The 14478-nt window shown below is 44.4% G+C and overlaps 1 protein-coding gene across 1 annotated transcript in view; it reads left to right on the forward strand.

Annotated features, from left to right (window-relative positions):
- The window catches only part of LOC143294382 (uncharacterized), a 236773-nt gene extending 223962 nt beyond the window's left edge, over window positions 1-12811 (forward strand). Inside the window, exon 4 of the mRNA XM_076605856.1 lies at window positions 12469-12811. Coding sequence (XP_076461971.1) covers window positions 12469-12759 — 291 coding nt within the window. The 3' untranslated portion in view covers window positions 12760-12811. The remainder of the gene's footprint in view (window positions 1-12468) is intronic.
- Window positions 12812-14478: the final 1667 nt, after the last annotated feature.

Raw genomic sequence — 14478 nt, forward strand, 5'->3', positions numbered from 1 at the left:
ATGAAACGGTGTGTGTGATTTTTTTTTTTTTTTTTTTTTTTTTTTTTTTTTTTTTACATTCGTATCTTCGTAATATTCGTAAAAGCTGTTGATGACTGTTACAGTTATGGTCCCCATGTTGTTTACTTGTTGTGATAATGCACCTGACCAAATTTCTCCAGTTGGAGATAATAAAGTTATTCTTATCTTATCTTATCTTATCTTATCTTAATTAATCAACCTTTTTACCAATGCAGCAACGACAGGAAGAAAGAACACACATCGCAGATCAAAAAAAGTTATCGTGTCATGTACGATCTGGTCTGATCCAACCTCATTCAAGGCAGAGCACACGCATGCGATCTGGCCATCGGCCTTCCACCCAGTTCCTTTCAGAGGGGATCAGAAGTCAGAACTCAGAACTCAGAACTCAAAACGTTTTTATTCAAGGATTAAGATTTTAGGCATTGCCTATTCTTCCGAACTGTCTTTGCTAATCTACATCTGTTACAAATAGCACACACATAAATGAAAGGAAAAGGTTTTCATGCAGAAGGGTATACATAATGAAGAAAACACACACACACACACACACACACACACACACACACACACACACATCCGTGTACACACATGCATACACACACTGACGCTCGCGCGGTGGTCATCAGAAAGGGAGCCTGTGACCATGTTCATCACAGTAAATTACAGGTTATTGGCAACCGCCATCGCCACGTGGTGTGGCTGGCTTCCTGTTTTCAGCCGTCGTCAGAGGTGAATAAAACAGAAATGACTGTTCTCACTAAGACTGGCAGGAGGGGATGATCCTTAAAGGAGAATCTTGATTTGATTTGCTAATCACTGGGGTAAGGTGTTACGGCTGGGGGGGTGGGGGGGGGACTTTTGGTGCATTATAGGGGCTGGCTGAGAGTGGTGGAAAAGGCGGACTGGTGGCTGACTGGCTGATTGGTGGGACTGGTGGTTGATTGGTGGTGGGACTGATGGCTGATAAGTGGGACTGATGGCTGATTGGTGGTGGGACTGGTAACTGATTGATGGGACTGGTGGTTGATTGGTGGGACTGATGGCTGATTGGTGGGACTGGTGGCTGATTGGTGGTGGGACTGATGGCTGATTGGTGGGACTGATGGCTGATTGGTGGTGGGACTGATGGCTGATTGGTGGGACTGGTGGCTGATTGGTGGGACTGGTGGCTGATTGGTGGGACTGGTGGCTGATTGGTGGTGGGACTGGTGGCTGATTGGTGGTGGGACTGGTGGCTGATTGGTGGGACTGGTGGCTGATTGGTGGGACTGGTGGCTGATTGGTGGGACTGATGGCTGATTGGTGGCTGATTGGTGGGACTGATGGTTGATTGGTGGGACTGATTGGTGGGACTGATGACTGATTGGTGGGACTGATTGGTTGATTGGTGGGACTGATTGGTGGGACTGATTGGTTGATTAGTGGGACTGATGGCTGATTGGTGGGACTGATTGGTGGGACTGGTGGCTGATTGGTGGGACTGATTGGTGGGACTGATTGGTGGGACTGATTGGTTGATTGGTGGGACTGATGGCTGATTGGTGGGACTGATTGGTGGGACTGGTGGCTGATTGGTGGGACTGATTGGTGGGACTGATTGGTGGGACTGGTAACTGATTGGTGGAACTGATGGCTGATTGGTGGCTGATTGGTGGGACTGGTGACTGATTGGTGGGACTGGTAACTGATTGGTGGTGACTGATCACAGGAAGGAGGAGAGGAAAGAGCTTCTTCATAATTCTGTGTGGTGTGGCGTCGGCGTCCATTATTAACAGGCGTGATATTACTGTACCGTATGCAGTTAAAGCTCTCCATACGAACGGCGAAAAAGACGACGTTAACAGCGTTTCACCCCAATTACCATCATCAAAATATTGCAAGCGGAAGGCTCTTATACTGAAGACGTGAATGTTGACAAAGAATACCACAATTCTGACGACGGAAGCTAAAGGTTGGGTCATTCAGACACCCACTGGACATCCGAGGGATCTGTGTAGAGGAGAAGAGAGGATTGGCCGTACTGAGTGAGTTAAAGCTTCTCCAGGGTATGAATGGCAGCACATTGGGCATGGCGTGTGCGGTTTTTATGGGAGTCTGTTCTGTCCTGGCACAATCATGGGTGACAGCGGTGAGAGAGAGAGAGAGAGAGAGAGAGAGAGAGAGAGAGAGAGAGAGAACGGACGAATGAACGAACGAACGAACGAACAAAATTGTTTTAATGAACTTTGGCCATGGACCACAATTCAAAACCAGAGGACTGAGGGTTGGCATGGGAAGGGGTATTATAACACTTGAATAGATGACACAATATCATAATATTCATGGATTTGACATTAATTCTACTTAATTAGGTCTGAGTATATGATTTCTCCTTTTGATCACATGGAAAATAAATTTTGATACATGGGATGAGAGAGAGAGAGAGAGAGAGAGAGAGTCTGACAAATTAATTGATTGATTGAATAATTCATTGTCGTAATTTCCAAAGATGACAGATTTACTCAAATAGTTTAGCTTTTTCCGTTTAGCATTCATGTGAAAAGATGGGAGATATACACAAAAAGAGAGATAGACAGCAAGGACAGAGACTGATACAGAGAAAAAGAGACAGAGACGGAAACAGAGAGATAATCATCATATCAACGAGTCTGGTTACATTGATCAAGTCGAATTCATTTCGCTTTTTACCGCACCTCAACGAGATGAAGGAAGAAAGGGAACCTCACACCAGAAACAGCCAAGAAACAGTTTTCATATCCCACACAGTCTCGCGTGACCCTGTCTCATCAAAGGGAGAGCACGCACGCGAACCTCCAATCACCTTCTAGCTGATTCTTTCTTTCCAGCTTGACTGACTTTCTGGAGTTGCCGGAAATGCCGACCGCAACACACGATTCATCACACTTTTACGTATTTTACCACCGCCCTCCCCACGTTGGACTTTTCCTTTCAGTCTAGTCCTCTCCTGAGCCTTCTGTTAGCACTGAAGAAGAAAGGTCACATTAATAATTCACACCAGGGTTGCCAGAAAGGATGATCAAAAACAACTTAATCCGCGATCACTCATGACTGTTGCTGGGGAAAACGTTTATGATTGCGGGGTGGGGTTTTTTTTTGTTTTTTGTTTTTTTCAGGTCTGCAGGAAAATGGCGGAGAGTTGTCATGGTAGGAAGATCAGCGGGGAAGGGTTAGGGAGTGTGGGTGTGTGTGGGGGGGTGGGGGGTTACAGAACGGGTGTAAGGATGAGGAAAAAAATTTTCTGATACTTCGAGAGGAGCCAGGTCCATTAGCAAGTGTGTGGTATTATAGGAATGGATCGGATCTCTTCCCACTCCAGCCCGTGTTTGCCTTGTGTCAACCGTTTCCATCGTCGAAGAGATGGAGTGGTCTGCTTCGCTTCAGGATGGAAGAGGGTTACAAATGGCGGTGCAGTGAGCCTGTCTTTGTCCTTGTGTGGGTTATCGGAGGTGTGTGTGTGTGTGGGGCGGGGGGGGGGGTTGAGGGGAGGGGGGGTCAGTGTCACTCTTGTGTAAAACATGGGTGAGTGTGACGTGAGGGAGGGAGTGCTTTCTGTTGTTTACTGTCCGTCCTCTGCATGGTTCACTTCTCCCAATCTTTTGTTTTGTTTTGTTTCATACAGCACAGCACAGTGAGACAGCGACATAATATAGACAGACATTCAGACAAACAGAGACACAGAGAGAGAGACAGACAGACAGACAGACAGACAGACAGACAGAGACACAGAGAGAGAGACAGACAAACAGACAGACAGACATTCAGACAGAGACACAGAGAGAGAGACAGACAGACAAACAGACAGACAGAGACACACAGAGAGAGACAGACAAACAGACAGACATTCAGACAGAGACACAGAGAGAGAGAGACAGACAGACAAACAGACAGACAGACAGAGACACAGAGAGACAGACAGACAAAGACACACACAGAGAGACAGACAGACAAACAGACAGACAGAGACACACACAGAGAGACAGACAGACAAACAGACAGACAGAGACACACAGAGAGAGACAGACAGACAGACATAGACAGAGAGAGACAGACAGACAAACAAACAGACAGACAGACAGACAGAGACACACAGAGACAGACAGACAAACAGACAGACAGAGACACACAGAGAGAGACAGACAGACAGACATTCAGACAGAGACACAGAGAGAGACAGACAGACAGACAGACTTACACACACACGCAAACACACACACACACACACACACACACACACACACACACACACACACACACACACACACACACACACACACACACACACACACACACACACACACACACACACACACACACACACACACACACACACACACACACACACACGTAACGGCATGTCTGGCTCCTTGTTTCCAGCCTCTACTGAATCTCCCCAGCCAGCCATGAAGGGGACGTAAATTCACACCGAGACCGCCAGCGCTTGTGGTCATAAGAGAATCGTAACTTGATTTCCTGGTGATAGGGACTTTTGGGGGGGAAGGGGGTGTGATGGTTGGGTGAGGGGCTGTAGAGGGTGGTGGGAAGAGGGAGAGGGGGGCGTGGTGAGGGGTGGGTTAGGGGGGGGGGAGTTTCAGTTTCAGATTCAGTAGCTCAAGGAGGCGTCACTGCGTTCGGACAACTCCATATACGCGCGCTACACACCACATCTGCCAAGCCAGATGCCTAACCAGCAGCGTAAACCCAACGCGCTTAGTCAGGCCTTGAGAAGAAAAATAATGATAATAATAATAATAAAGAAAAAGTAAATAAATAAAATAATAATAATAAAAATAAAATAAAATATAAAGAAATAAGTAAATATATAATAGATAAATACATTAAAAAAAAAACTCTTACTACTAATAATAATATCTATGAGGCGCAAAAACTTGATGAAGTCAACTATAAGCGTACAAAAAAAAAAAAATGATAGTGGTTAAAAAAAGAACTCTAACAACTAATAATAGTATCTATAAGGCGCAAAAACTTGATGAAGTCAACTATAAGCGTACAAAAAAAAAAAAATGATAGTGGTTAAAAAAAAAGAACTCTAACAACTAATAATAGTATCTATAAGGCGCAAAAACTTGATGAAGTCAACTATAAGCGTACAAAAAAAAAAAAAAAAAAAAACAACGATAGTGGTTACAGAACAAGACTTGAGGGGGGGGGGGGAGGAGGAGGAGGAGGAGGAGGAGATAGCTTCCTCGGTCCCTCAGGAGAAGCGAGTGGACATTAACAAGAGTGATAACAGGGGAATGGGTTCGAACTCTTCCAGGCTGTGTCTTTGCCGTCCCCGTTCTCCATTAGACAAGACCGGAAGCAGTCTTTCATTTTACTGACACTGGAGTCCAACATTGGTCACAGCGCGTATTTGTATTTGTATTTGTATTTCTTTTTATCACAACAGATTTCTCTGTGTGAAATTCAGGCTGCTCTCCCCAGGGAGAGCGCGTCGCTACACTACAGCGCCACCCATTTTTTGTTGTTGTATTTTTTCCTGCGTGTAGTTTTATTTGTTTTTCCTATCGAAGTGGATTTTTTCTACATAATTTTGCCAGGAACAACCCTTTTGTTGCCGTGGGTTTTTTTTGTTTTTTTACGTACGCTAAGTGCATGCTGCACACGGGACCTCGGTTTATCGTCTCATCCGAATGACTAGCGTCCAGACCACCACTCAAGGTCTAGTGGAGGGGGAGAAAATATTGGCGGCTGAGCCGTGATTCGAACCAGCGCGCTCAGATTCTCTCGCTTCCGAGGCGGACGCGTTACCTCTAGGCCATCACTCCACCGTCTCTGTGCGGCGGTTTTTGAGGCGGGCGTGGGGGGCAGGTGGGGCGGGCGGGGGGTTGGGGGGTGGGGGGGGGCAGGTGTCATTCTTGTTTAATCGTGAATGATAAATGATGTTTCTGTGTGTCTGTCAACACTTTTGTTCTGGTTCTTCCAGTCCCACAGTATATCCCCTTGCACTTGCTGTTTAACTGAGCGGAGCGGACTGTTAGAATGAATGAGAGTTAGACAGAGGGGTTGGAAACGATGCGGGTGGTGGTGTGTGGGGGGGGGGGGGGACAGATTTTCAGTTTCAGTGTATTGTATTGTATTATATTGTATTGTATTGTGTTGTATTGTATTGTATTGTATTACATTTTCCCTCATGGAATTCTGGCCGTTGTCCCTGGGAGAACACGTCACTTCAGTACAGCGCCATCCACTTTTGTCTTCTTCTTTTTTTTCTGCCGGCAAGTGTGTTTGATTTCCTGCAGAATTTGCTTTTCTCAGAGACAACCGTTTTGTTGCTGTGTGTGTGTTCTTTTACGTGCGCTAAGCGCGGGTTTACACACGGGTGTCTCGGTCTCATCCCAATGACTAGGACCCAGAAAGCACCACCACTTCAAGGTCTAGTGGAGGGGGGGGGGGGGAGAAAAGACTGTGGGAATCGAACCAGTGCGCTCAGATTCTCTCGCTTCCTGGGCGGACGGACGGACGGACGCGTGACCTCAAGGCCAGCACTCTACATTTGCGTGTAGCTTCATTCACCAGCTTGAATGTAAGGCCAACAAGAAAGAAAGAATAGCAATCCCGAGACTGTGGAAGGAAACAGTGATGTTGCACAATGATAGCACGTTGACCCCCCACCATTATTGTATCTTTTTTTTTTTTCTTTTTTTTTCTTTTTTTTTTTACGCTTATAGTTGACTTCATCAAGTTTTTGCGCCTTATACATATTATTATTAGTAGTAGTAGTAGTTCCTTTTTTATGTATTTACCTTTTTTTTTTCTCAAGGCCTGACTAAGCGCGTTGGGTTACGCTGCTGGTCAGGCATCTGCTTGGCAGACGTGGTGTAGCGTGTATGGATTTGTCCGAACGCAGTGACGCCTCCTTGAGCTACTGAAACTGAAACTGACCCCACCAGATCAAAAACCTCAACGTGCGGGGGTGCCAGGGAGTAGGGAGAGTAAAAGGTTGGGGAGCGATGAGAATGCCAGTTTGTATTTTCAGAGTCACGACTCACTCACGACTCACAACTCACGACTCACAACTCACGACTCACAACTACTTACAACTCACGACTCACAACTACTTACAACTCACGACTCACAACTCACGACTCACAACTACTTACAACTCACGACTCACAACTCACGACTCACAACTCACGACTCACAACCCACGACTCAGAACTCAGGACTCACAACTCAGACTCATAACTCACGACTCACAACTACTCACAACTCACGACTCACAACTCAGGACTCACAACTCAGACTCACAACTACTCACAACTCACGACTCACAACTCACGACTCACGACTCACAACTCACGACTCACAACTACTCACGACTCACAACTCACGACTCACAACTACTTACAACTCACGACTCACAACTCACGACTCACAACTACTTACAACTCACGACTTACAACTCACGACTCACAACTACTTACAACTCACGACTCACAACTCACGACTCACAACTCACGACTCATGACTCACAACTCACGACTCACAACTACTCACAACTCACGACTCAGAACTCACAACTCTCGACTCACAACTACTCACAACTCACGACTCACAACTCGTGACTCACAACTACTCACAACTCACGACTCACAACTCAGACTCACAATTCACTACTCACAACTCAGACTCACAACTCACAACTCACGACTCACAACTACTCACAACTCACGACTCACAACTCGTAACTCACGACTCACAACTCACGACTCACAACTCACGACTCACAACTCACGACTCACAACTACTCACAACTCAGGACTCACAACTCAGACTCACGACTCACAACTACTCACAACTCACGACTCACAACTCACGACTCACGACTCACAACTACTCACAACTCACGACTCACAACTCACTACTCACTACTCACAACTCACGACTCACGACTCACAACTCACGAATCACGACTCACAACTCACCACTCACGATTTTATGAACGCAGCCCTCCCCCCACCCCCCCCAACCCCCCGCACCCCCGCCGACAGTCACCCGGTAGAATTATACAGATGCCGACATCGTCCACTTAACCCTTTCACCGCCAAGCTCGCATTAATTATGCACAGGCGTGGTAGAGGACCCATGTCACTGAAAGGTGACAATTCATTGGTCTGTTATCCATGAACCTACTGCTCTTTATGTTCGGTGGTAGGATAGGCCATATTTTCTATACATCGCAGGGGGGGGGGGGGGGGGGGGAATCCCCAGCTATTCTTAGCCACTGTCTATTCTGTGTTTATGCCACAAGGAAATTTTTTTGTACACACACACACACACACACACACACACACACACACACACACACACATAAACATACACACACACACACACACACACACACACACACACACACACATTTCCATATATGCATGCACACGCGCGTCTTTTTTTGTGTGTGTGCGTGCACACGTGCACAAGCACGCAGAACAGAGCGCGCATTACTGAATATGATTTTGCTATTGTAACCCTTTCTCAGGCTCTAAGCCCTTGTCTTTGAATCCTCTCTCTCTCTCTCTCTCTCTCTCTCTCTCTCTCTCTCTCTCTCTCTCTCTCTCTCTGTCTCTGTCTCTCTGGAGGGCGGCTGTGTGTGTTTGTTGTGTGTGTGTGTGTGTGTGTGTGTGTGTGTGTGTGTGTGTGTGTGTGTGTGAGAGAGAGAGAGAGAGAGAGAGAGAGAGAGAGCTTGTTACCTCATTTCAAGTTGTTCATATTATTTTTCTAGTGAATTTGTTCTAATTGGATTTGAGATATAAAAAAATATAAAAAATTTATACACATCCACGTATTGACATGTGTACAATGTAAACTGTTTGTCTTTTGTATGTTACTAATAAATGTTTCTGTGTGTTTATTTAGTTATTATCTTTTTTTTTTCTTTTTCTTTTTCTTCTTTGTTGTTTCTGTGAATTTATTTATTTATTATCTATTTTACTCTTTTTTTTTTCTCTTCTTTGTTTTTTTTTTTTAATTCTGTTCTTCTTCCAATTGTTTGTTTTAATCAAACAGTTGGTATGACCATCGTAAATGATTGTAAACACAATGCCAAATGTTGTTGGGTTTTTTTTTCTTCATATTTGAATTATTTACATGAAATACATCACTCTCGTGTGACCCCACGAGGTTTCCTGATATAGACACTTCTTGTCTTGTCTTGTCTTGTCTTGTCTTGTCCTGTCCTGTCCTGTCTTGTCTTGTCTTGTCTTGTCTTGTCTTGTCCTGTCCTGTCCTGTCCTGTCCTGTCCTGTCTTGTCTTGTCCTGTCCTGTCCTGTCTTGTCTTGTCTTGTCTTGTCTTGTCTTGTCTTGTCCTGTCCTGTCCTGTCCTGTCTTGTCTTGTCTTATCCTGTCCTGTCTTGTCTTGTCCTGTCTTGTCTTATCCTGTCCTGTCCTGTCCTGTCTTGTCTTGTCTTGTCCTGTCTTGTCTTATCCTGTCTTGTCCTGTCCTGTCTTGTCTTATCCTGTCCTGTCTTGTCTTATCCTGTCTTGTCTTTCTTGTCCTGTCTTGTCTTGTCTTGTCTTGTCTTGTCCTGCCCTGCCCTGCCATGTCCTGTCCTGTCCTGTCCTGTCCTGTCCTGTCTTGTCTTGTCCTGTCCTGTCCTGTCCTGTCCTGTCCTGTCCTGTCCTGTCCTGTCTTGTCTTGTCTTGTCTTGTCTTGTCTTGTCTTGACCGAAACGGATAAAACTGCGGAAGGGCTAATACAGCGAACATAATTATTTTGATATTGAATCTTGACCAGTACATTTTAGGATAAAGAGATGTCAAGTTTGAAAAAAACAAAAAAACAAAAAAAAAACACAAAAAAACAACAACAGGTGTTTGTGTAAGTAAGCTAGGTTTGAATCTTTGAAATTTTTAATTAATTTTCTTTTAGGTTTTTCTGAGATATGATGATTCCATAATCAACTCCTAGAATATCCTAGGCTTGATTTACATACAAATATTCGTATTAAACCGGAGATATATCTTATATGAATGTCGGTAATTATTAAAAGTAGACAGATAGGTTGCAGTGCTGCCAAAGAGACAGACAGACAGACAGACAAATTCTTTATTTCGAGGATAATAGATAAGCACTGGTGTGCTTTTTTTTACATCCAGTCCCCGCCCTGAATTGGGTCTACACTACACAATATTTAATAAAAATGAAAGCATGGTGTTAGTAGAGATACACAACAGAGAGAAAAAAAAATGCATAAATCAAAACAAAACAACACACACACACACACACACACACACACACACACACACACACACGCACGCACGCACGCACACACACACACACACACACACACACACACACACACACACGACATACAGGCACTAGCATAGTGTTAGTAAAATGCAGGTAAAAAAAAAAGGGAACAAAATCAAAGAAACAAACACACACAACACACACCGCATTACACATCAGAATGGGGGATAGAGGGTGAGGAAGGTTCTGAGAGAGAGGGGGAGACAGAGACAGACAGAGACAGAGAGAGGTGTGGGTGTGTGTGGCGAGGTAATCAGTGATAATAATAATAATGGATACTTATATAGCACACTATCCAGAAATCTGCTCTAGGTGCTTTACAAAAACGCTTTTGTTAACATACACACCACCAAAATGTGACTACACACACACACACACACACACACACACACACACACACACACACACACACACACTGCATACATACATTTTAAAATACATGTATATCTAACAGCTACCCTAACACACACGCACACACAGGCAGACACAAACTTACATAAACACACTCACACACAATACACATTCATATACATGCATGTAGTTATGTACACATACATATGTAATACACACATAGTCAAGCACAGCTAACACAAAGGAAGTTGACCTGCCACAATTGAACTTATTGCTGAGGGAAAAGGTGAGTTTTGAGACGAGATTTAAAAGATGCGAGGGAATCAGAATGACGGAGGTTATCAGGGAGCTTGTTCCACGTCTTTGGCGATTGAAAAGAAAACGATCTGTGTCCATAGGTCTTACTTCTGACGTGAAGTATCCTGAGAAGTCGAGTATCAGAGGAAGAACGGAGCTGGCGAGACGGGGTATAGATATGGATGAGTTCAGAAAGATACTTGGGGCCAGATCCGTTGACTGCAGAAAAGGTCAGTGTGGATAGCTTATAGTCTATTCGATCAGAAACAGGCAACCAGTGGAGAGACTCAAGGAGGGGAGAAACATGAGCTGAGCAAAAGAAATTCAATTCGAATTAATCTGCCACGCAAGAAGGCCAGTGAAGGTCGAAAATCATGGGGTTGACGAATATTTCACAAGGGAGGCTGAGAGAAAGTAAATCAACTGGACAATCCTGACCTTTACTGCTGCGGGATGATAAACTATACCTGACAGCGTGGTAACCAGAGTGATTTGGGGATATATATATCAGACAGACACAGATGGTTGCATGGGTCAGTGAATGAGGTGGGTGGATGGGTGGGTGGATAGTTGGGTATTTGTGGAAATAGGAATGGGTGGATGGATGGACGGATGGATGGATGGATGGGTTGGGTGGGTAGGTAGATAAATGGGTGGATGGATGGACGGATGGATCGATGGGTTGGGTGGGTAGGTAGATAAATGGGTGGATGGATGGACGGATGGATGGATGGGTTGGGTGGGTAGGTAGATAAATGGGTGGATGGATGGACGGATGGATGGATGGATGGATGGGTTGGGTGGGTAGGTAGATAAATGGGTGGATGGATGGACGGATGGATCGATGGATGGACCTGTGAATGGATGGGCAGGTAGGAAAATAAAGATTCATTCATTCATTCATTCATTCATTCATACTCTCTCTCTCTCTCTCTCTCTCTCTCTCTCTCTCTCTCTCTCTCTCTCTCTCTCTCCGTTGTAATTAGCCTACTTCAGTAAAGGCAATACTTTGCAGTTTTATTCATTATTCTCTCTCTTTCTTCTCCCTCACCCCCCCCCCCTCTCTCTCTCTCTCTCTCCACTGTAATTAGTCCACTTCAGTAAAGGCAATACTTAGTAGCTTTATTCATTACTCTCTCTTTCTCCTCCCTCCTCTCTCTCTCTCTCTCTCTCTCTCTCTCTCTCTCTCTCACTTATATCCTAGTTTTATTGGAGCTTGTTATGGAATATGCTGCACTGTTTGCATTAATAATTACAATGACACATACAAAACAAAATTTTGTTATTACCCCCCTGTTCATATGGGGCTATGGCCTTAACTGAATAAACCATCTTGAATCTGTGTGTGTGTGTGTGTGTGTGTGTGTGTGTGTGTGTGTGTGTGTGTGTGTGTGTGTGTGTGTTGTGTGTGTGTGTGTTGTGTGTGTGTGTGTGTGTGTTGTGTGTGTGTGTGTGTGTGTGTGTGTGTTGTGTGTGTGTGTGTGTGTGTGTGTGTGCCCTGCAGAAGGTCTACTTCAAGATGAAGAGTGACGTCAAGGCCACCGAATATTCCTCCACGGTCCGGAGCTGTGCCGAGCAGTGCCAGGACCAGGACGACTTCCCCAACTGCACCGAGTGGCAGTCTATCACCAGGGGCTGTGTCCGCCGCTCCTGCTGCAGCGACGACGACCTCTGCAACGCCGCGCATACGCTCCACCACCAACACCAACACCACACTCTCATCACCATGTGGCTCGGCCTGTTGGTGATGGTCATGGCGTCTTTGGTGGCGGGGTCGGCTTGTTGGGGGTCTTGATTTTGTGCTCTTTTTTTTTTTTTTTTTTTTTTTTCTTTTCTTTTTTTTTTTCTCGGCGGTGGTGGTGGTTGTTCTTGTGGGTTTTTTTTCCCTTTGTTATACATGTATTATTTGGGGTCTCGATTTTGTGCAGTTTTTTTCTTTGTTTGTTTGTTGTTTTTTTCTTTGTTATACAATGTATATTTGTTCATTAACATTGTTTCTTTTTATTTTTTTCCTCTCTCTCCTTTCGATTTTATGGAGAAAAGTATTCTCCTCTTTTTTTTTTTTTTTCGATTTGAGAAGATAATTGATTTATATAGACATGGATATATATATATATATATATATGAACAAAAATTCCAAATAATGAGCACCAGACATGCAAAAGAAAAAAAAAGAGCTCATGTAGCAACAAAATTTTTTTAGGGGGGGAGGGTGGTGGGGGGAACCCGTTACCAAGGCTTTTTTTTCTTATCTTTTTTTTTCCCCCGCGTCTATTTAAAGAGAAGCAAACCAGCTACATGTCCTTGCTATTCTTATATCGATATTTATTTGCTTGTTTATATCTACCATTTTCCTGTGTGTTTCTGATATCAGATTCGAACCTGTACAATACAGTTGAGAAATCTAAGCAAACGGACATCCAGTGTGTTGGGATTGGTGTATATATCTAATTTGCTTCTAACTCTTCTCCATAGACGTGTATTTGTTGGTTTGATTATTTAATTTGTTGTTGTTGTGGCCAGCTGGTTTGTTTCTTGATTGACTGTCATTCTTCTTGCTCCTGAAACTCACATTGATTGATTGATTGATTGATTGATGTGGATACTTATATAGCGCCTATCCTCGGTCAGAGACCAAGCTCTAAGCGCTTTAAATACACGGGGACATTTGCACCACAGGCTGCCTACCTGGGTAGAGCCGACTGACGGCTGCCACTGGGCGCTCATCATTCGTTACCTGTGTCATTCAATCAGATTTCAGAAGCACACGCATACACACTCAGACAGACATGTAACATTTTACGTGTATGACCGTTTTTTTTTATTTATTTACCCCGCCATGTAGGCAGCCATACTTCGTTTTCGGGGGTGTGCATGCTGGGTATATTATTGTTTCCATAACCCACCGAACGCTGACATGGATTACAGGATCTTTAACGTGCGTATTTGATCTTCTGCGTGCGCATACACACGAAGGGGGTTCAGACACTAGCAGGTCTGTACGTATGTTGACCTGGGAGATCGGAAAAATCTCCACCCTTTACCCACCCAGGTGCACCGAGATTCGAACCCAGGACCCTCAGATTGAAAGTCCAGCGCTGTAACCATTCGGCTGTTGCACACATCTACTCTATTCACTTCAACGGAATTTGTTTATGCAGAGTATAATTATGTCACATCGCGTCTCGATGTTTGTTAACCCTTGTAAATAAATTCCCTCCTGTTGTTTTCCATCTGTTTCATTTCCTGGGGGTAATGTGGCATCTTCATCCAGAGTTTTGGAAAAATCTATTGAATGCCAACACACAGCGTTTTCCTTCGGAGCCAGCTGCACGGACATTAGATAAGAAAATTATTGCTGAATTTATAAGGTTCGAAGGCTGTACATAATTATCATTATGTGTTTTCGATTGCAGCAAAGTCACATCGTTTGAGTATGCCTAAAGAAATGGAATTTCCGAAGTTTGCAAGTGGTGGCCAGAAATTACTTTTTTGCGAGCTCGTTTAGGAAAAA

The sequence above is a fragment of the Babylonia areolata genome, chromosome 19, assembly GCF_041734735.1.
Source record: "Babylonia areolata isolate BAREFJ2019XMU chromosome 19, ASM4173473v1, whole genome shotgun sequence".
NCBI classification, from domain to species: domain Eukaryota; kingdom Metazoa; phylum Mollusca; class Gastropoda; order Neogastropoda; family Buccinidae; genus Babylonia; species Babylonia areolata.